General features: G+C 33.0%; 2 protein-coding genes across 4 annotated transcripts in view; one reads left to right on the forward strand and one right to left on the reverse strand.

Annotated features, from left to right (window-relative positions):
* Positions 1-14,481, forward strand: part of LOC126776914 (cyclin-dependent kinase inhibitor 1-like) — a 32,070-nt gene extending 17,589 nt beyond the window's left edge. The window contains exon 3 of the mRNA XM_050499778.1: positions 11,806-14,481. Within this exon, the coding sequence (XP_050355735.1) occupies positions 11,806-11,951 (146 nt within the window). The 3' untranslated portion in view covers positions 11,952-14,481. The remainder of the gene's footprint in view (positions 1-11,805) is intronic.
* A 5,107-nt stretch (positions 14,482-19,588) lies between these two features.
* The window catches only part of LOC126776749 (homeodomain-interacting protein kinase 2), a 106,912-nt gene continuing 102,900 nt past the window's right edge, over positions 19,589-23,600 (reverse strand). For all 3 annotated transcript variants that reach the window (XM_050499481.1, XM_050499479.1, XM_050499478.1), the window contains exon 24: positions 19,589-23,477. In XM_050499481.1, the coding sequence (XP_050355438.1) occupies positions 23,312-23,477 (166 nt within the window). In that variant the 3' untranslated portion in view covers positions 19,589-23,311. The remainder of the gene's footprint in view (positions 23,478-23,600) is intronic.

Below are 23,600 nucleotides of genomic sequence, written 5' to 3' on the forward strand. Positions count from 1 at the left end.
TAATTTGTGGGAACTCACGCTCAATGATTACGTACGCTAACAAATTAATGGTCTTTGTTTATTTTTACATATCTGATTTTGACAGTGTTCCATATGTAGCGGTATTATAATGAATCCCTTCTTGTTATAATTTAAAAACATTTAACTATAAACAAAATCCAAACATCCGTTTCATTATATTTTAACATAAATTACAAATGTATAATATTATACTTGTTACATTTTTTAAATATAATCAACTAGTTAACGCCCGCGGCTTGGCCCACGTGTGATGGGGCGGGTGTTAGGTATGTCTTTTTATGTACTCCTGACGAGTACGCAAAATTTTCATAATAATCTCTAAAGTAGTTAAGATGTGAATAAATAAGCAAATCAAACTCATTTTAGCATTTATATTAGTAAAGATTATTTTATATATGTACTAAACATGTTTTTAGCAAAGTATATTTTATAATGCTTATCTCTTTGGATACCTCCAGCCTGCATAGTGTAATTCGAGTTTCCAATTACATTAATTTAAATACAGTCAAAATAATAATTTATTATAACATACATTATTATTATAATCTTTTTATTAATCCTATATATTCATATAGTAAATTTATTCATCTTTCAATATGAAAAAATGGCTGAAGAACATATGGACCAGTGTTACGTAGCCTTTAAAACGTACATCAAATATACATTTCCATATGAAAATATAACTTTCAAAATTCACAATTACCGTTAGCAAAATTTCATGGAGTAAGTTTTATTACATTTCTTAACTGTACTGTCCACAAAAATGGGTGTAGAAAATGAATTTATCTTAACTATTATACGGTTGTTACACTGACCGTTATCAGCAACCTTGGACGACATAGGTCGTAAACGCCTAAACGTAAACACAAAACACGATCGTAATACTAAAAACGAGGAAATTTTTTATCTCCAAATTGTAAACAAGAACGACGGTTTTTTTCTTATAAAAAAAATTCAATCTATCATTTAGTTTATTTATAACTTAACCGTTGTTACATTATTCTACTGTTATTTATTATTGCACCTTAATAAGTCCATTGAATATTTTCTTTATACACATATCGCGAACGTAGCAATTTAAAGGCATCTTAATTTTCATTTAGGCGTTGTCTAGCTGTCTGCGCAGGACATATTATTGCACAAATGTGTACTCGAACACAATTATAGGCTAATCCACCATGCTCTTAATCCAAAGGGAGCCACGGTTTTACGGGATTCGTAGTAGAGATGACCCAGTTGTTAGATCGCGAGAATCGTAATTTAAAGCGGCTTGAAATTTGAGAAATTCGTGTATGACAGAAGTAATTCTGGCAGTAATAAAGATATAAATCCTACTATTTCTGTATATGTAAAATTTCGAAGCATCTCAAGTTGATTTAAATTTACATAATTCCGAATAATATGCATGCCACTATTTATGAGAGCTGAGATTAGACTTTCCAAAATTCTTGCTTAACCAAGTTTAATGCCGCGAACGACCCGTTATAAATAACAATAAAATATATAGCACACATTTACATACTAATTATTCAAGGAGCGTTATCGAAACAAGGAATTCATTTGACTTTCAAAAACAATAAAATTTATATCCCCATGTTGACGTCATAAAGCCCTTAATTGCTACACTCCAAAACACTTTTATAATACAGGTATAATTTTAAACGTCTCACGTCCTATTTCTTTACGAACTATTGTTTCATGCAAATTCGATACAAAATAATTATAAATGTAATCATGCAATTACACTAAATTATTGAGACGGAATGAATTTATTCTGCATTATACGTTACACCGCGGGACGTTAAAATTAAATGTGTAAATGGAAATTGAATCCTAAAGCTTAAAGAGATAAGAACGAATTTGTCGTAACAATATAAATATTGTGGTTCGTTTTGTTTTGATATTTATAAACGGTAAGCTTTTAACTATATTAATGTATGCGAATTTTTTAATATAGTCTTGTGGGAAAGAAGACTATTAAAAAAACAAATGTCCTGTGTTGTTTTTGTTCTTTCATATTTCATATAGCGGTTTACTAATATTTTTTACAAAGTCTTAAAATTAGTTTGCTCTCCTTTTAAACTTGATTAAAAAATAAAAGCCACGAAGACTGACTAAAAATCGAATCGAATCGAAGTCGAAACGAAAGTCAATAAACGAGTATTAGTTTATTAAATCGGATAAGATCCAGTTTATCCGAGCAGTGTATATCTGAATCACACGATATTTGCATATATGTGCATACGCAAACAGGTCCGTTCAGTTTTCAGCGACCCGACGTTCCCACGGGTCACATAACGAATTTGATAGACATCTAAATTATCTAATATCACACGTGCATTAGTTAAAATATTGTTTTAAATATAAACGCTATATATATTTTTTTAATTAACAATAAAATGCACTGTTAAAGTCTTGTTGCATTCAAAATTATTACAAACCGTTTGTACCGTTAATTTGATTATACTTCTACACACGTGCAGGACGAGTGCGAGCTGTAAAGGTCTAGCTGTAGTTAAAAACAGCTACCTCCTGGTAATCATTACTTTATATTACTCTCTTATAGACCTAGCATAAAACTTAAAAGATAATTGTATCTGCATTATACGATTCTATTAAAACGACGTAAAACTGTAATTACTTCGATTTATAGTATAATATTAGCACCCAATAATGTTAGAAAGTTTCAGCTAGTTTGTCGAACATAATAGTTTTCCGTACATAAAAATAAAGTAATACTTAGACTAACGATGTACATAGTTTTCAATCCGGTGTCCGAATCATCGTAGCATACAAATTGCATGGCTCCTATTACGCAAGTTGCTATTCGATTATTCATAACTCGTTACAAACAAACTCATAACAATTTTAGTACACCATTTCCTTTCCCAAGACCGACGCTGACCTATATTCATAAGTCCTTTTCTTAAATAATAATCATTACATTTGATCCATCAATGCTTGACCAATCGTTTTTACTATGCGACCCCGCCCGGTCTGCGCGTACGCATAGTAATTTTACGACTGGTGTCAAAGTCGACCCTTCAATGTTTTGCTTTCACACGTTTTAAAATGTGGAATTTGTCCAAACGAATGGTCAACTCATAAATGTTAGTCAGTAAAAAACAATTTTAGGATCCTTACGCGCCCCGCATAATAATGTCGTAAAAATATTATTTATGAAAAATTATACAGTTAAGATTTTAGTGTCCCATTCGTATTTTATTGGCGGTTCCGATTTAGTTTCTCAGACAACGCGAGGGTATACGTTGAAAGGTGTTGATTGTTAGTACAATGCGTTTTTAAAACATAATCAAAAATCGTGACGAAGACAGGTTCTGAGAAAATAGATCACACTTACTGGGTGGTCCTGGCGCTCCTTGCCAACGTCGATTGTATCTGCTCAGATTAAACTTTTTTTATTGACGTTCCAATGAACTGTGTCCTACTAAATATTATGTGACTACTAAATATTATAAAATGCATTTAGTAACAAAAAAGGATTCAAATTTTTATTACTTTTTAATGGACTCCAGATCTTAGTGCAGCAATCAACGTCCTCGGATAGCGAAAAAACATTACATTTTAAAAATAAAACTCTTTTTGAAACGTGACAAAAATCTAAATAAGATCAAAGCGGCGAAACACGTTCATAATAGGAAAAAAATCACCGCCACTTATTTGAAAGATTGCAAGCTTTCGCCTTCACCACTTAAGATAAGCGTAATCTTTAGCACTTTAAGCATTTTAAGGGAAATGTCAAGAGACCATTAAGTGAAACGCTTTTAATTCCACTTCCATAAACCTAGCATGATGGAACTGAGCTAGTAACTCGAGTACCGGCGCGATGCAACTTAATACGCGGTAAGAGTTGCTAATTCGCACCAGATGTGCCCCACAGATGCCGTGCCCCGGACTTCTAAACCACTACACCGATTATAATTGCTTAAATTGCTGCATCAACCAAATGTCGACATTTGGGTTCTGAATGAGCAAAAATCACCAACTATCAGCTGCTTTAAATTCGATCAAAAGTAAAAACTGTTACAATTCTTCTTCACTTAATAAGTACATAATTAATCAACCACTTTACATTACAAAATATATTCATAATAGAAAATAGCAAAAGAAATGTAATTTCGTTGATTTGCTTAACAAAGAACACTATTACAGTTAGCAAACGTCTAAATAGACCATTTAAAAACGAGATTACAAGCGATCTCGTCTCCCTAAATATGCACGATTTAACTTGAAACGCGAATTCGTTATACACGTAGACTTATCTTGAGAATAGTCGTATGAACCTGTTGTACGAACTTATTAGCATAGCATCGGCTATTGTGCATTATATTCCACATTCATGGGTAAACATACACCAGTCTTTGTGTCTATTGTTCGTGTAATACTTAGCAGCTTCGCCCCTCTGTGATCCCATCTTTTCTATCCATTGTATCGCACAATGTGTGATGAACAACAGAAGCTGTTCCCAAATTTGGTCCAGAGGTCGAACTCTGTCACCTCAGGTCATCTCCACAATGCGTTACATCTTGTTGAGCATAGATAAACCAATGTTTATATCTAAAGTGGTCCAGACATCAACCCGTTTGTCTCCATTGACAACAATAGCAAGATCTCGGAATAATGCCTTACACAATAAATACATTGTTCTTTAGTTACTTAGCTACCGTTTTACCCGTTAACTGTCTTTGGAATTATCGATCTCATTGTATTCCCGATTTATTGAGCTATTTCGGCTCCTGTTTCTTAAGTATTTAAATTTTTAACGACCATGGGAATAAAGATTGCGTGTCCGTTTTAATCTCCAACCGTTTCTATTTGAGCAGTAATTTCGTTTGTCCAAATTGGCCGGTCTTTAGATTAACGTTACCTAGAATTACCTCAACAACACAATTGGATGTTACGAATATATGTAATCATTTTGATTCATGTTTTTGGAAGTTTTTAATACTTCGAGTAGTAGTAGTGCCTGCGAAAATAATCTAATAGCAAAAATAATCAGTATTATTTTTTTCTACGTTAATCCGTATAATTTACGTTTTTTTTAAAACGATATCGAATAAGAGTCGATAAGTAAGATAAGTTATACGGAAAGCAAGGTTATTTTATTACAAAAATAAGCTCAACAGAAGCTTTTACTAAATCATAAAAGCACCATCTACATGTGCACTTTACCTACCAATAAAAACCTACAACCCTCATGGGAATGCGTTTAAAAACTCAAAACTAATATCGAATATAGATTATAGAGATAATGTGTACGCCGGTAGCTACCTCAAAATGAGAGCCATCCATGATAGTTCAAGTGGCTGATAATGGCGGCGCTTTGATCGCCTGTGGCTGATGCGCCCGCGCATACCCGGCTGCTGTGTCCGTACCTCCCCACCTTGCTTTGAACTTGCCGCCCACCGGGTGTTCTTTATTAGCCATTCATTAAGGCTCCTCATTCGTTTACTGTGCACGTTTACTCTCCGAATGATTGTTTTCAATGGAAACGTTGTTCAATATTCTGAATACGTTTTCATTATCGCAATAATACCTTTTACTGTTTCAACCAACAAACATTTATACATTATATTATGGGCGTATCATTTTTTAAATTCTAAAACGTCATTTGAACATAATTAAGATCTTATAAATAACCATTTATTAAAATGGTCACGGTCGTCTTGGGTCATAAAAATGTATGACTATTGGGGACGAATATACTGATTCCCTGGACCTTACGTTGTAATTTAAATCTATACGATTAGAACTAACCTTTTTAAATGCCATTATACACGAAAGTGGATTATAAAACCTTTTCATTGGCTCTAAAGCGATTCTATGTAATAAATGTGATGTCCAAGTCGAACACCTGCTCCTATATCTGACTCAGGTCGTTGAACCTTCCGTAACACCCACAGGGAAACATTAGAGGAATCAGGTAAATAATTATAAAATTTGTTTTTTTTTTCTTACGCAATCCGTAACATAAATCAAAGGTAGAATATTTCATCTCGTTCTTATGATCTTTAAATTGTAATACTATCCCGTTCTGGTTAACTATAATTTATTTAATATATAACGATCTTTTGATTTATCGGTTTCGTTTTCTATTGAATTATAAATTTTAGCTCTGTAAATGGCATTGCTGTTCTAAGGCTTCCTTTTTTGATCAAGGTTTTGAATCTCGAACCACAACTTGGGCGTGTAAATACACAAGCAGCAGATTTTCAGACTGATGTATTCCTCACGATGTTTTCCTTTAGTGAAATCAATTAATGTTACGCACATGAAAACAACAATTGTTCTTGTTTTTGTCTTACTAGGCCATTTTGGCTCGTAAACTGTACTAAAATATTTTTTATTCAAGCAGCTAGTTCGATAAATAAACAGCGCCAACACGGCACGTCATTAGATATTCGCCATTCACTGTGTTTACCACTTGGCCACGCAACAATGGCTTCCTTCTCACTTACTTTCACAGTTACGACTACGTTTATCTCTAGTTTCTATGCGCTTTCTGAATAAACTACGATCATTGATACCGAATTACTTTTATATTTCGCTAAGCGTTTGTTTGTTTTAAATTCAATCGAATACACTTATGTTTTTCTAGTTTCAAAAGCGTCTGTGACGTAACTATATCAACATTCCACAATCTTTCATGACATACCTGTTCTGGTCTAAAATTAAACATACGATATGCGTCAGATAAACCTGTGTATGTCTTTCGGTCAAGCAATAAATCAGTTCCAAAGGTTTTGTCAAGTGCAAGCAAAATCACTATCCAAGCAAACATGTTTCACTTCGGTATTGATATTAATGTCAATAACATTTAAACTTAACATTTAGCAAACGATATTAGTCCTTGTTGATTACAATTATGTTAGCCTTCGAATTTATTTTCGTTTGAATGAATTTTATACGGTCCCGTCTAATGCAACAAAAAAATTGCACTCGGACAAAAACGCTAATTCGATGTATCAACTCGAATTCAATGCTGCGAAACATCCAATTTACGACATCCTGTTTAAGAGATCAAATCTGAATAATTGCAGCGTACAAGACAGGCTTCTAGACTTGTCTGTGTTACCTGTTTGATACCAGAACACTTGTAGGTTGTAATTTTTATCTATTTAATAGCATGAATTTTAGGTTTATTTTATATAATAACTAGTATATATTTTATGACCATATTATTAATAAAAAAATTACAAGATATAATTGCATATTGATGGAAAGTGTTTAAAACGTCACACGAAAACGAAAGTTAGGAGAAGCAACTATTGTTTGCACAACATCACCGCTACGTTGAGTAAATGGGCTAATAAACAAACCTGGACGGCTCCCGTGACTCACTTGGCCGAGCTCTATAATGACTACAATGGTATTTCCTGCGAGAGCTCAGCTTATTCACGATACAATTAATTTTTACGGAAATGTAACTTTAATTAAACTATTATTTAACCTTTTATTTAAATTTATTTCAATTGAATTCTTTAAATTTTCAAACATCTATGCGAAAGAATATAAATTTAAATGTCTTTTACTTCGAGTAAATCTTTCGAGAGAGCCGTGTAGTATATCTGTCACGCGCGCTATCTTTATTCCGGACAATAAAACAAAAGACAATCTCGTCAAGACGAGACAAATAAAAAAGATGACAGTGACCACAATTTAAATAAACCATATCAGATAATATTGGACAAATGTTAAGAGGGATACAATGCCCGCTACCTGCCTGTCACTTGTTTGTTTAGGCTTCCACATCTCAAAACCAGTAGCCGCGTACCAGATATAATATATATACAACGACGATATACGGATATTCGAGCTGCACATGATTGCTTTTTATAACTCTTTTTATGTTGAACGTCCAGTTGTACTAGACTACTTGTTTAGGGCTGTCTGCTGATTAAAAACATGTATATCGACGACAAATAAGAACACCATATATATTCTATAAATGAACTTATTTTTACATCGTCTGATTGAAACTGTAGATTAAAACATTCCGTTTTATATTCATGGAGGAAGAAAAAGTCGTCGGTGTGTCGGTCGCGTAACGCAATGTATCCGCAATAAGCAGTCGTTTTGACATCGAATCGCCTTTCACTTGACCTAGATATTTGGGAACTGGTTCGTAATCACAATGCAAGCGAGTCGCATTCCCGTTTCGCTATCTAGCCGACATTGCCATAACAATTGTTTCCTGCCAAAGACCAAATGTAGGCTTCTCGCTTATAACTTTATCAAAGTTAATAACTCGTTATGTCAGGTATTCTGCAAACTACATAATTCATGTGAATGTGGTATTTATAAATTATGATGAAACGTGTTATAAAATCCTATAACTAATTGGGTTTGAATTACTAGCAACGATAGTAACCCTGTGCCATAATCTAGAAAAAACTTCAGTATGCGCTAGGGCAACGAGGCGACTAACCTGTTTGGTTGCGGAGCGCAGTCGCCGCCTACGCCTGACAAATCCGCGCCCGTTTTTTTTTCGATAAGTCCCCCCACCCCTTACGATCACTATACACACCTACCGACGAGATTACGTGCGCGCAAGTGTAGCGAGCACGGGACGCGCACGATCAAGTTTAGACTTGTTTGGGAGCCATACGTCATTAAACCAGTCTCGAGCTCAACAGATTGTTAGAAATGTTTGTAAAATTGTCCGCATTTAAAAAATATATTTCGAAATACACGAGTGTCGAGGACGACAAGAGCGTGGGCGCAGTCTATCGTCGTCTTATTCACGTGTATTCGTTATTGCGGCCGTTTACACGACGTACACGTACGTCACCCCCTATTTGTTGAAAGGAACTTTTCACACGCGATGCACGTTGGACATAAATAATGACACGTCTAGAGTATACCTTTACTGTATTAAATGCACCAAAAAGATAGCAATTTTGTTGAATCGTGACCAGAAGCTCATTCGTCATTCCCACGAGCCTGCAGGCACAGCACTCGGTCCAGTATTTAGCAACTAAGCATTTTTCCTTCCTCACGAATCTTTGTGCGCAAGCTCGGTGCAGTTTCGAGGCCGCAATAAAATGCAGTAATTTTTGTATCTCCAGCGTTAATTTACTCGGAAACGCAATGAGCTATTGCAGGTGGAATTTATAATATTGATTGGTTGTCAATATCGTTTCCATGTTTCTGTACGTTTTCGTCACTGAACTCGAGTATCGTTTTCTTAAATATTTTGCATACGCGTCACAAAAATGGAGAGAAAGTGACATCGAAACTTTTCGTCAGAGTCCGGTGAGATACGATTGTGAAAGAGACGTGACTAGTGAGATAATTTGATGGTTCTGAGGATGATCCGTGCACGTTTTCTGTCTCTTTCATATATATTTAAATTTTCATATGCATTTTTTATCATTTGCCATAAAAGATTCAACTCGGGTAAGAACGACTACGACGGATGTCTCTCCAACAGACGCGGCCTTCGATGCGCGTGCGCAGCATTCGTGCATTGTTTAAACTACACTCAAAGTACTTATTTCAGTGGTTGCCAAGCAAATATCTCTTACTTCTACATCTTAAATTAAGTATCATTAGTTAACAACGTCAAAAATTATATTAGTATTAATTTTTGAGCACAAGTTTTGCTAGACTTATGTATATCTTATCAGCGATTAGTATTTACTATTAAAGTTAAATAATCGTTTTGACATAGTAAATGTTATTATGTACATAGCTAATAATTCAAAACGAAGCGTCGTGCGCTGCCCGTGGTGCCATGTAGATATTTAGGTCGCCCAAAATAACCGAGGCATTCCTATAACTCAATAAAGAGCTTGCTGTCGTATTAACGTGATTTAACAAACTAAACACAGTTAACATTGTTATTTTTACAACTGTAAAACAAATATATTATATAAATAAGTTATACTTCATTCAAAAATAATTAAATTCAACAATTTAACTCGTTCATTAAAACACACGCTCATTATATTTAAAATTGGATCGCATTAGCTGTGTTGTATTAGTCTGAAAATATAAAATTTGATAATGTACAAAGCAGTGATAACTATGTAGTTTTGAATAGAAGCGACGCGACACGACCACGCTCGGCGCACGCGCACGATCTCCAAGGCCATTTTGTTTACGCATACACCCGCATGTTTACGCGAACCCAGTGTAAGCATTTATAGACCGACTAAACACATACGAAACTAAAGTAGATTTAATCTCAAACCACGAGCGCGCTCTCCAAATCGGTCGCATTATATTGGCAAGAAAATGGCGCGAAATGCTTCATTGAACATTTGGCGGGAAACTATTGCGTAACATTTGCGAAAGTATTTTCTCGTTGTTTGCATCAGACAAGCGAATTTAATGAATTATACTCTTTTATGATTGCAAAATTATTATTTACTTTAATAAATATTTAATACGTATTTTGAATTGGAGGTTACTTTTCTTCTAGCACGTTTTCAATTATATAATCACATAATTTAAATATTAAGTGTGTTTCAAACGTCCGTAAAGTTACTAGGTTGACTTTAGTGAATATATTAATAATATATTGTATATCGAACACGTTTGTGTAATTTTGGCGGGAAATCTACAGACCTCGTGGTGACCAGTCGACCTTGATGGTCGTGACGTCATTGACATAGTTCCCGATTGCACAAACTGACGCCCGATAGTTTTTCAACAGTGATTTCAATGGAAACATTTACTTTAGTCGTTATATTAACTGATCCATCGTGTTATGTATGTAAAACTTTAATATCGGAGTTTCCTTATCGATATTATTTTAGTCAAGGGCATCGTTTTGGCGGTAAAAGATTTCGATCGAAATACAAAATCTTTGGTATCAATAAACTTGATTATTGACGTACGACGATTATTATTTTGTAACGTTGTATTTGGTCATGAATATTACAAATATATTTGATATAGTATTTCTTATCATATTTGAAGCGTAGTACGACGTAGCGTCCACGTGGTCAACGGAGGCGAAGGCAATCAATGTTTTTGACCTTCAGCAACCAGATCGGATGTTGCTATGCCGTTTTTGTACACACCATTGATCGGATTACGCTTAGTTATTATGTTTTAGCTAGATAGGATAGTAATATTTTTTAGTACAATGGGTTATCAATTATTACTAGATACCACGGATGACCAAGACAAAGGTTCAATGTGTCGCATATTTCAAACGTTCGCATTATCTAATCTCGACGCTCATGAACTTTGAAATTTACACGACACGCTGTAAAATATACGTTACATATAACCCAGTCACAGTTAAAGTCACAGCGTATTACAGCCATTATTATACAGATTATACAATAGTAAAATGATCGTAAAACTTTTATATATTTATTAATGTTATGCTTTTTAAAATTAGAAATGGTCCGAGATTTATTTTTAAAAGAATTTGGTGCATTAAGTGCTAGTAGGACTCTTTTACGGTTTTATCCCTACGGATGGAGTCGTAAAAATGTCAACTGCAAGGGTCTTATGAACAGCCATCCGGGTCTTAACGAAACTCCAGTTTTTGAGGTCGTAAAATTTGGCCCAAATCACTCGGCTGCTGCCCCGCCCTCGGTTGATTTTACGAGCACTTCGAATGCATAAGTTGCTTAAAAAAACGAATAATGCATGCGTTCTACTTTTACGTTTTTTTAAACGTTTTTTTTTTTTTTCTAAGATCCTACACACACCTGCCGCATATTTTAATTTAACAAAAATAATAATATAAAAGTAAAGCTTTTATAGAATGCGATTTTATAATTATATTTTGTTTATTTCCAGATTTCCTGAAACCCCGCAAGCGGCTACCGACCAGCGGAAAGAAATCGCCGGCGCACAAGCACAAGCACGAATGCGGTCACGGGGCCCACATCCGTCCCCCCAAGGTGGCGAGACTTGCGCAGGCGCACTTCAAGCGCACCAGCTAGGCCGCGGCCATGCTAAACCCCGCGACGATTGAACGCCAGGAATAAGGAGAAAAAAACTTGTCGAATGGCAGCTCACATGAAACGAACTGGAAATGTTTAGAAAGAGTAATATTAGAATTGTCATAAATAGAACAAACGTCGGTTGATGGAGAGACGAGACCGCGGGATCGGAGTAGCTTTGTTTCGGAAAGGGCTTAAGTTGGATTTACCTCAGATCATGTTTGAATATATTTTTTTCACTTATCATGGCGTCGTTCGAGTCGAGCGCGGGTTCGTCTAAGGCAATTGTGCAAATTTATTTTATATCTCTTAATTTATTTTGATTGTCGATGATGCAATCGCATTGAAGAACAATATAATAACGTTAAGTAATTTGTAAGATAGTTTCAGACATTTATAATAGCATATGATTTAATAATATATTACTATGACCCGATAATGACCCTTGATGCATCACAAAGTTTTTTTTTTAAATAAATATTGCTCAATAACAATTATCAGGCGAGAATTTCGATTTTTCACAATTTGCAATAATTTTAAGTCCCGGGCAATATATTTATACTATGTGACAATTAATTGTAAGTTTATTATGATCTCTTTGACAAATAAATTAAGTTATAATATAGTCGTAGAGATAGTTATAGTATTCTGTTTAAGCCGGTACCTTAAATATTAATATTCGGAGATAATTTATACACGCATTCAATAGTGTACAAACGAAGGTCACAATCGTTAACGCCTCGGGGAAACTAACCACGATACTGGAAATTAAATTTTCACTCGCGCGGTTGTGTTCTCTATGCGTTTCGTTGAATAAAATACAAAATGTCTTTGCGTCCTCCGAACGCGATGGATGCAAAAACAGATCAAGTTCATTAAAATATAAAAAAGCAAGTTAGATTTAATGAAATACAAATACTCAAGACCGCGGAGACTGTTACCTCACAGTAACACGATTGCCAATTTAATATTAAAATTAGATACGAGATATTTTATAATGTAACATTGAGTATTTGTGTTTTGAATAAGAGTTCAATATATTACTTTTAAAAGTCTTAAGTGTATTTCGTTTTGTTGTTTTATTTTAATGGATTATATCTTTATGATTTATTAATTATTGTTTCGATTTGACCTCAAAATTTATTCAATAATCGATAAACAACGGTAACGATCGCGATCCCTTTATTAAAGTACAAATTCACGTCTGTTTAGGTCGAAGGGTCGCGGCGAATTATTTAAAAGACACTCATTTTTCATTCATTTTTACGATTTAAATCGCTAGGTTTTAAATTTTTTATGTATCGGTGTCCGAATGCCGGTACGCTCTGCCAAAGTTATAACTCTGGGTGGGTCTGACTAGACTAATGAAATTATAAATGAATTAACGTTTGGACAATGTTAGGTGAATATTAAAGTGCCGTTCCAGGCTCGCGTTTGTAATCAATACGTGGCGTTCGGTTGAGTTCGACTTGTTTATAAAATTTGACGTTGTTCTTGATTTTATGAAATGTGTTTATCTGTGATCTCTGAAACAGACGCGACATACATACATTATACACGATAAATAGTTACAATGAAAAATACGATATTATTCTAAAAGTTGATACATCTTATTGTAATGTTAGAAATAGTTGTCCGGAAACCATTTAGTTTTTGGACAAATATTTTTGGCCTTCAAGGCTTTTGTTTATGAGATTACATCGCAAGTGTTTGATATAATTTTATTGTTTGAAAAATTCTATTCGTATGTCGTTTGTTCGTCACACGACGTCCGATGTTGTTCTTAGTAGGTAAAGAGAATGTATTCGATTGAGGAGTTTGGACATTGATATAAAACGCACTTCGTTCTTATAATTTTAATATATTCTCTTTAACACCTGTGATGTATTAAATATGATCTCAGAACATAATTTTACTGTATGCAATTTGTCATATTATATATATATATATATATATCTATATATTGCTGTTTAAAATAGTGTTAGTTACTGAACATGGCGTTAGGAGACTTGAGTAACTGCAATTCTGTATCCCTGGCTGATTTAAGCGAATGAGAAATAATTTAATACATCAAATATAATTTTTTTATTTTTTATTTTGTTAATATATAAAGTTTTCTTAATGTATGATTTGTGTAATTTTTGACTGAATATTAAGTCTGTTCGAGTCCGCTGGCCGTTCGGTATACTTCGTAGCACTGTACATATTGTGCACATATGTGTATTTATTAAGCGGTAAATAACGGCCAGCGAGTCCTTGGGATACAAATATATATATATTGTAAATTATTTAAGCTCAAGAGGCAAAACTGCTTAAGAGTTCGAGCCGAATAGTTATTATATATATGTATCACATTAATTTCAATATGTTTGTCTCGCGGCGAGTAACGTCGCTACGTAAGTTCAATTCTGTAAATATTCGGCCAAAGTTGTCTAATTAATGTTTTATAGTGTATCGAGTTCCATATCATTATATTGTGTAATGTATAAAACTTAAAATTAGTTTTAAAAAAAGCTTACTTCATACGGTATTTGTTGTTTTTTTTTACCATCCTCTAAAACCTTAGTTTAAAGAAATTTGATAAAAATATATATGATATCTAAAATGTAATCATTTCACATTTCGAGTGTATTAATAATTTATATACATACAATAAATTGTTTTTCCCAAACAATTTTGTTTTAAAAAATTGATATAACTCCAGAAATATTTGGCTGCTAAAGTATATATACGACTAGCTGTGCTCGCGGTTTCACCCGCGTACAACTTAAAGAAATCACTAAGAGTACACTTATAATATTTCAGCAGATACATATCAATAGTATTTATTGGTCTCCACCCCTTCGGTATCTATAAAGGGCAACATATCATTGACCATAAAAAAAAAACAGAATTCCCTTAAATCTATTCCGACATACTTGAATGTATTATTTATTGTAACTGCAACCGATAGCTTTACAGAAAATCATGTCCTTATAAAACAGATAGGTAAATTGTGACTTTAAAAAATAAGTACTTATCATCAACTAACAGCGGTCGGCGCGCTTTACATATACGCGTGGGCACGTTTAACGATGTAGGTTAATATATATAAATGTAATGCAGGTTAATATAATAAGCTGAACCTTATAACTAAAATTTCAGCCAATTGTTTAAAATTAACAATCATTGTTTTGGATTCTATTGCGTTGATAAAGGCCCCCGATAATCGTTTTACTCTCATATCTTCCATACACACAGCGATCAGTTACAGATTTATTATATGTATAGATAACAATTATCAAATTGTTAATGATTTCCATTCATTGTCTTTATTGAAATATTTTATCTAAAAAAATATGTTAGTAAGAAATCATAATAAATAAAACTATCCTTTTGTAACTTGGTCGATTGCAACCTGCGAACGCTTATAGAGAGGCAATAACGCTAACCAATACAAAAAATATATCGAGGATAGGGTATTATTAAAACAGTCATTGGATGCTCGTATGAAAATGTTTATTGATATCACAATCAAGTCTACATAACTACCGATACCCATTATATTCGTGTACACGGCGAGTATAGATGATAAAATACATTTTCTCGTCAATCGTACACCATAAACACGGCGTGTTCATTATCATCCACGGTTCAAACATTCGATACAAAATAACTGACTAGGTACAATAATTGGAAATGCAAATAATCCTGTGGCGTGCTATAATTTTTTTTGTAATATCTAAGCTAACGTACCATGAGTCATGAAATCACACTACGTGTCCCCACAACAATTTTATCGTGTGAAAATAAGACTATATTTTTGAATAGAAAACAGTCTACCACTAATCAGTACAAATATCGAAGTGTTAAAATAAAATCGACAAAAATTACTTATTCCAAACAGAAAAATATAGTAAAATGTATCTCATTACGAATTACAATGTATTAAAAATGTAGATGCTTATGTAGATAGAAATTTAATTATATTCAAATGCATTAAGCAATTACACATCAAGGACTACAGTCAGTGGCGTACATTATATAGACGCACAGAAGTCTATAATAATAATTTCTATCAATTTCAATAAAAATTAACACAGTTAATTTAAATCGTTTTGTTTTCATGAAGCATTGTTAGTTTTATGATTTTTGTTTTGGTTTGTTTCATATAACATAAAGATATACACGAAATAGTGAGTGCTTATTCTTGGCATTTAAATGTGTACGTCACCGACTGGAGGAAATGAGAAGTTATTGTCTTTAAAACACTTCTGAACCAACATGCAATAAACACGAAACATTATATAAAGCTAACATGGCGTCGTTCCATGCTAATATTCAGTCCGAGGACTTGAAATAAATATAACTACTCATTATATTATATACATTTACAATAGAGTATTACACTTAGGCACATCAATTGTTATAAAATTACGATTTAATTCGAAAACGTGATCCTGTCACCGATATTCAACTATGCTACCACAAATCTAGTACATTTATGTGATTAACAAATAACTTATAAAACGTGTGAGGTTAGGTTTGACAAATTTTTAAACATTTTATATATATTATATCACTGAAACTTGCAAATGATAAAAATCGAAACTTTACGAGTTTATCTAATACGACATTTATTAAACATTCAAAACGATTTTAATGCAACTTCTTTATCTTATATATTACTAAATATATAAGAAAAGAGCTTAAAGCGTTCGAGACTGGGGAACGTTTGATAAATTTGTACTTTAGTATCCCCACCCATCCTACATACAGTGCTAGTTCACAGCGTACGAATACCAACTTTATAATATTTGTGTTCCGAGATAAGTATATTTTAATTACCAGCTAATTTGGTCGGAGACCTACATTTACTGAATCTATTCTAGCATAAATAGGTGTAGGTAATTACGTTTGCGACGCGCTATTTCGCATCACAATAACTTTAGACACTGATAGACAAAATCTCACTGGACGCTAATAGGATATTCTTAAACGTATGTTATATAGAAGATAGCAAATATCGAATAATAATCTGGACATTTAAATCACATTTTACAGATATAATCCTTTTAGATATTCTATATAGACTGGCGTCATCTAATAGCAAAGGCGACATTAAATCTTAAATTTGTTAAATATTAAAATGTTTCTAAATTAATGAATATCTCTTTTTACTTTTTTTAAACCACTTTTACGAAATATTTTATTAACAAATTTTAATAATATCGATACAAAATTAACATACAGCCGTAGCCCTAACATTTAATTAAGTAATTAGATTATACGAAAGTTTTATATTTCAAGACAATTTTTACGAGAAAGTTAAAACGAGTTGACCGAATTACGAATGAAAATAATTTCGCCAGTGCTTACACTCCGCACTCCTTACGCGCTTCAAACATTAAATTCATAGTTTTTGTAATTAAATACTCGTGTTGTATTTCCATAACCGAATGAACAGTAATAAAACGACATTATATATTTTAACCTATGCGTTCAACACTACACCCATAGCTTTTATAAATCTTTGATAAGTTATTTAAGACGAAAAGCCTCTACGCTAACATCTCCCTGATATAATTTGGGTTCAGTGACTTAATTGCTGAGTCGTACCTATATGTATTAAATTCATACACGAAATTAACAGAAATAATACAATAATTTATGATAACGTACAAAAAATCGCTCCTTTTGATAAAAATTTTTAGTTGTGATTGAATTGCGTCTTGAACTGAAATTATCATTATATGAATTACATGTTTTGATATATTTTATAATGTTTGCAATAACTTATTATATACAGGCATAACTCAACATTCAGTTCACAGCTTATTTCAAATCGACTACAGCCCTAAACCCACTATAAGCTCTATATGAATATAAAATACTTAATCATATAATATAGAATTTTAAAAATCGGTTTGGTGTCGAAATATGAATTGTAGTTCAAAATTAAATATAGTAAATAGAGCAGTCCAGCTGTCTGTCTGTCGTACGCGAAAAGGTACGAAACTTGGACGGCAAAATATCTTGGTAAGAACAGACTTGTGATGCGATTTTGAACCTTAACGCTATTGATATACAAATACAGTGAAAAGCATTGGAAACACTATTAACTTCATCGTGACATATCGAGATATTGTAAACATGGAATTAAAAAACTTACGTATCATTAGTTTACTTATTACATTAAATACCGAAGCGTAGCTTCCTTATTTGAAATTGAATTAGAGATATATCGACAAACTGGACCGCGCAATAATCTAAGACATTACAATCTACAGACAAAATCACATTTATATTAATAGACAGTGTAAAAATAATATTTATAAACATTGGCCTATGAGATAAACATTAGAATTCATTGTACTTCATCTAGTTGAAAGCTTAACTTTATTATCACACATACCTATTAGGTAGATATAGAACGTCGAATATATAAAAGTTACAACTAGAATAGAGCTACGATCCGCAGCGCACTTCCTATCGAATACTACAACGTACCTGAGATCAGACTTGTGATTGCCAGAAATACCTTATTATATTGTGAACGACTTACGTCCCCCTGTAAAACGATGCCTTTACTAAAACCGCAGGCGTTCCTATTGGTTTTGATATTGTTTTATTCATGCTAAAATTTTCAAATATTTATTTAAAATCAATACAACACCATCTCGATCTCATTATTAGAAGTTGTTATGGTTCGGAGGCAGTCTGAACTGTAATATCATACCTTTTATATCAGAAAAAGTGCACGTATTTAATGAATCGTAGAAAATCACCTCACTGATCCTACTAATAGGTGCATACATCTAGTAAACGGTTTCTTAAAAAGCTGCTTCTAAGCACTTAGAGTAGGTAACATTCAGTCAATATTAAGGTACATCAATGATAAATAGTTTGTTATTAAATATTAAATTTCAATTCTAAAATGAACATTTATTAATAACTTACCAATCTCTCATTAAACTTATTTTAAATACACTAACAAATAACTAAAATTTTAAGTTATCTTCACGATTTACGATTCGTCACTGGTACGTTTAATATTTTTACACATATTATTGTAATTACTTTTTTAGATTTTATTTAAAATATTTATTATATTAATTCAATCACTACTCATTTCATTCTTTTTCCATACTGAATTGAATGTATTCGCAAAATCGTAAGTGGTATTATTTCTTTTTGTTCCATACATACGAAATGATTATTACTCATAAGGTTGTAAATTTTCTGCAACTAGAATGTGTATTTCATTAATCTGAATATTCTAAACTTCTAGGATGTAGTCAACTATGTCACTAATAAGGGGCGAACGGAACTGACTACTAAGAGGCAAATAATAAGAATGATTATTGTCTGACACTGGGTTATTGTCGAGACAGCAGCTCAGGCGTCGCTCGCCTCTATTGACTACGGACGCAGGCCAGGCGACCTTAGCCTTTATAACAATGTGATTAGGTACAAATATGCGGCGCAATATTCAACTACTAGTATTTTATAAGCAGTATTGGCGAGAGTGAACGATCACAATGCTACAATTAACGTAAAAAATAAATCATTCTAGACAGGCCCAAATAATAAATTAAAAAAAAAAAAAAAACAAAAACGTAAATAAAGGAAAAGGTACAAAAAATAAAAGTAAAATAAAAAGGGGTATCTGGATGTTTATTTACAATTCTTTCATAATAACTATTTGATTATTAATGAAGAGAAAACTTAAGCAACATCAGTGCTAGCCCCTGATCACCAAATTTAAGTTATGTTAATGGTTCACCGCCTGCAAAGACACAAGCGCCTACAAACTAAAATTAAAACATAAAATACCCATTATTATATATAATTAGCTCTCAGCTCGTACCCACAGGTACGTACGTAACGTATAGTATTTCAAAAGTTACATGAAATCATTTAAAACGCAAACGTAGCCTTAATTAATTTTATAAGGAAAAGTGTAATTAAATAGAAAAAAAAAAATTTTAGTAGTTCCATTAGAATCACAGTGAAATCAATAAAAAATAAAAGACAAATGTGCGTTTGGGGGTTGATATACAAACTAAGCAGTAATCGCGATTCTAGCGCACAAAAATATTGAAAGAAAAAAAACAGTTAAAACAACTTACAAATATCTCGTATTTGTACATTATATCGGCCGTTACATTATTATTGTCAATATTTTAACATTACGGGTGTAAAGCTGAGTTGAAACAAAACTACAACTAAATAATCATACAGTCGGGGCATCTCTACGTTCAGCTGGTACAGTATTTAATTTGTTTTTAGTTAAAATTTATTGCAACAACCCAAATTTACAATAATCAAATTATTCAATTACTTTAATACGATCGATAAGAAATCACAGAAAAGTCGAACTTATTGCATTTTTTTTCCAAGTTTATAGATTGTATATGCCCCATGTAGACATATGCTTAACATTTAATTAATAAGGCAATAATAATTCACGATAAACGATAAAAGCGGGTCCTATACAAACTAGAAAAGAATACATTCAAATAAAGTTAACAATACATTTGTTAATACACTTAAAATAAACCCCAAAAATTCCGCAAATAAAACGTATTAATTAATAACGAATGAATGAAAATAAAATTAAGGATATAAGACTATCAGAGTAATAGTTTATTATTTTATTAATTGAAGAAAAAATTAAATGTAATTGGAACAAAAAAAAATTAGCTTAAATACAGAAATGATATTAAAGAAAAATAACAGTAATATCACGATTTTTAAAAATCAATTTGTATTTTTTTTTTTACTTTCGTATTGTTACTCGTGATAGTCGAATGTCCAATATCAATAATGCTGTGCTTATTGATGACTGTGGGGTGTGGGTTACATCATGTTTGTTGAAAGCCTTCGGGCTCAGAGATCATTGATTTTGCGTGATCACCGATAACTACTCAAATTATATGACGCGTCTTGTAAATAACGTAAGCATGTTTTTGTAATAAAATACCTATAACGATGTTACAATAATTGTTGCCTGTTAAAATTAAAACTCTCCATTTGTCACAGAGTTTAAATGCAAACTTTGGTAGTTATATACTCTTGCGTTTTTTTTTTGTTTTTGTTTATTAATTGTTTTATCCATTTTCATGTTCTGTATTACATCGATTGTACAAAAAGACGCGTCACTAGTTATAAGACAAGCATTGCACAAAACAGGCGAGAATTAAGAGACATTTGTCGGAATTAAGTAATATACGGTAAATTATAAACAAAAACGAATGAAAAAAAATTAAAAAAAAAAGAACAGAATATGTACCATTTGCATATTCTGTACAATGCTCGAAAAAAAAAATTAAAAATATAATTGTCTATAATTAATATTACAAGGTGTATTAAACTATAAAGTTATTGTCAGGCAGCAAACCTAAAATACTAATATAATGAAATGTATGTCGTCATTTCGAAAACGTTTGGTAGGACATTACATCTGCATCGATTACATAATAATGAAATCCTAAATAGTACCACAATGGTCATTAATCGTATAAGTTAAAACTCTTAAATAACTAATAAGCAAAAAAAAGTATCGTCAAAACACTAAGTGTCAAGAAATTCAGGATAATTTTATATTAAAATAATAGTATATTTCTAAACTTTTATACAATAGCGAAATCAATAGCATAAAAAAAGTCTACAAGTGAAACCAAAGTGAAATTATACAAACGATATGAACGATGTGGGCCCGTCGATATGGCTTACAGTCATGTACCCAGGCTTAGAAAAAGGTTTGAAGCAAAAATGTAACAGTAAGCTTTCCAGAGTGTCACTAAACATCAGAACAAAACATGTATTTAGCAATAAATCTTCATTGACAAAGAATATATAACAATATTGTTCTATCTAACTTTAGCGTACATGCATATTAAACATGAAGGATCTATAAATGTTTATTCCATACTAAATATTTTATAAAACTCTTAAATAATAATTTTTTTTATTTTGTTTAATATTGAATCTAATTCTATACAAGTTATCCATCACCGCGCCCTACACACGTTTACGATTATATCTACATAATTCCAGTTAATATGATTAAATAGGTAATAAACACAGCATGTTTGTTTGTATGATTAAACAGACGGGCGTCGAGCCCTCTACGCTACATGATATGAAACGTAACTTAAAAACATAGATAAATCTCATACCAAAGCGGATACGCTATTATACAATACAAATAAAACCTAGATGTAATTGACAAAATCAGTGTCTCGTAAAAACTAAAATACCTACAAAAAAAATTTTATACATATCGCGTTATATCTAGAAAGAAATTCAACGCGTCAGTGCGTTCGACGATCGCTTCGTTACGATGCGCCGGTTTAATACATAAAAAACTCCCCAACTTTTTAAATGATTTGATAGAAACGTTAAGTCTACGATAAAATATTAGTAAATGCAACCTACTCGCTTCGCCCTCGCAGCAAAATTACTTAAAAATTAATTTACATTCCATATACAAGTAAATAAAACTTTCGTCACTAAATCTAACGCATACATTGCGTATACAATTAGAAATAAACACTGTTTTTTTTTTTTAATTTAAAATTCTTGCAACATTAACTAATTCACATCTAGGAAAGGAATACATTAAAACAATAAACACTCAATACTCACTCAAGCTAACGCGAATACGTATCGTAGGTCGCGTTCAATGTGAATAATATAAATCACATCTAATTTGTACAGAAATCGATTAACTATAAACACAGAGCCCTAAGACAGGCCTCGGTACACAAGGAACTGTATTTAAAACACGCGCGCAAAACACACTAGTCACAGTTTTGAATTAAAAATTGCAGTGTGAATAGAAACGGTCGATTTTGTTCCTCGAGGGACACTCGACCGCCCTTATGGACAAAGGGGTCGAAATATCCAACCATATATTAGACTCGTTCGTCAATAAGGGCAGCGAGCGTGTGCGTTACATTAAATTCTGTGCTCTTAATATCTAAAAAACGTCTAACACTTTCGTTCCGATGCACTTTATCTATATCACAATCCAACTCTTCTTTACTTTCCAATGTCGATTTTCGTTATAATTGTTGCTGTGTCGATTCGCGTGTACCGCCAGCAAGCGAGAATTTACTATCACCATCCGATTTTTATAGAGATGGATTATTTAGGGAAACTCGATCGCATTTGATTTTCTTTTTTCTTGAGATGACATAATCGTTCAACGATAAGTCGATGACTTGATTATTCTCGCAATTCGATCGCTAATACCTTGACCAACATCTGGTCGATGACCCAGCGAGACGTCAGTTCGTCTACCCCAATTGATGATAGGGGTCTTGCATCGCTACATGGTCACCCCGGTCCAGCGCGCCGGCGGCGGGCGGTGCTCAGTCGGTGTACCACAGGTGCTGCTGCGGGTGCTGCGGCACGAGGTAGGTGGGCGAGTAGGGCTGCAGGTAGCCGGGCAGCCGCGCTCCACTGCCGTGGTGCGCGGGCGGCGGACCTGCCACTCCTCCCACGCCACCCACTCCTCCCACTCCGCTGACACCGCCACTGGAAATATAATCAGTAGAATTTACCAACTAAAAATATATTCACACGTTTATAAGATAAAAAAAAAAAACGTGTTCCTAACAAAAAAGAGGATCGACTCGAAATGAATATACTTTAAATATC

This window comes from Nymphalis io, chromosome 21 (assembly GCF_905147045.1).
Source record: "Nymphalis io chromosome 21, ilAglIoxx1.1, whole genome shotgun sequence".
NCBI lineage: Eukaryota > Metazoa > Arthropoda > Insecta > Lepidoptera > Nymphalidae > Nymphalis > Nymphalis io.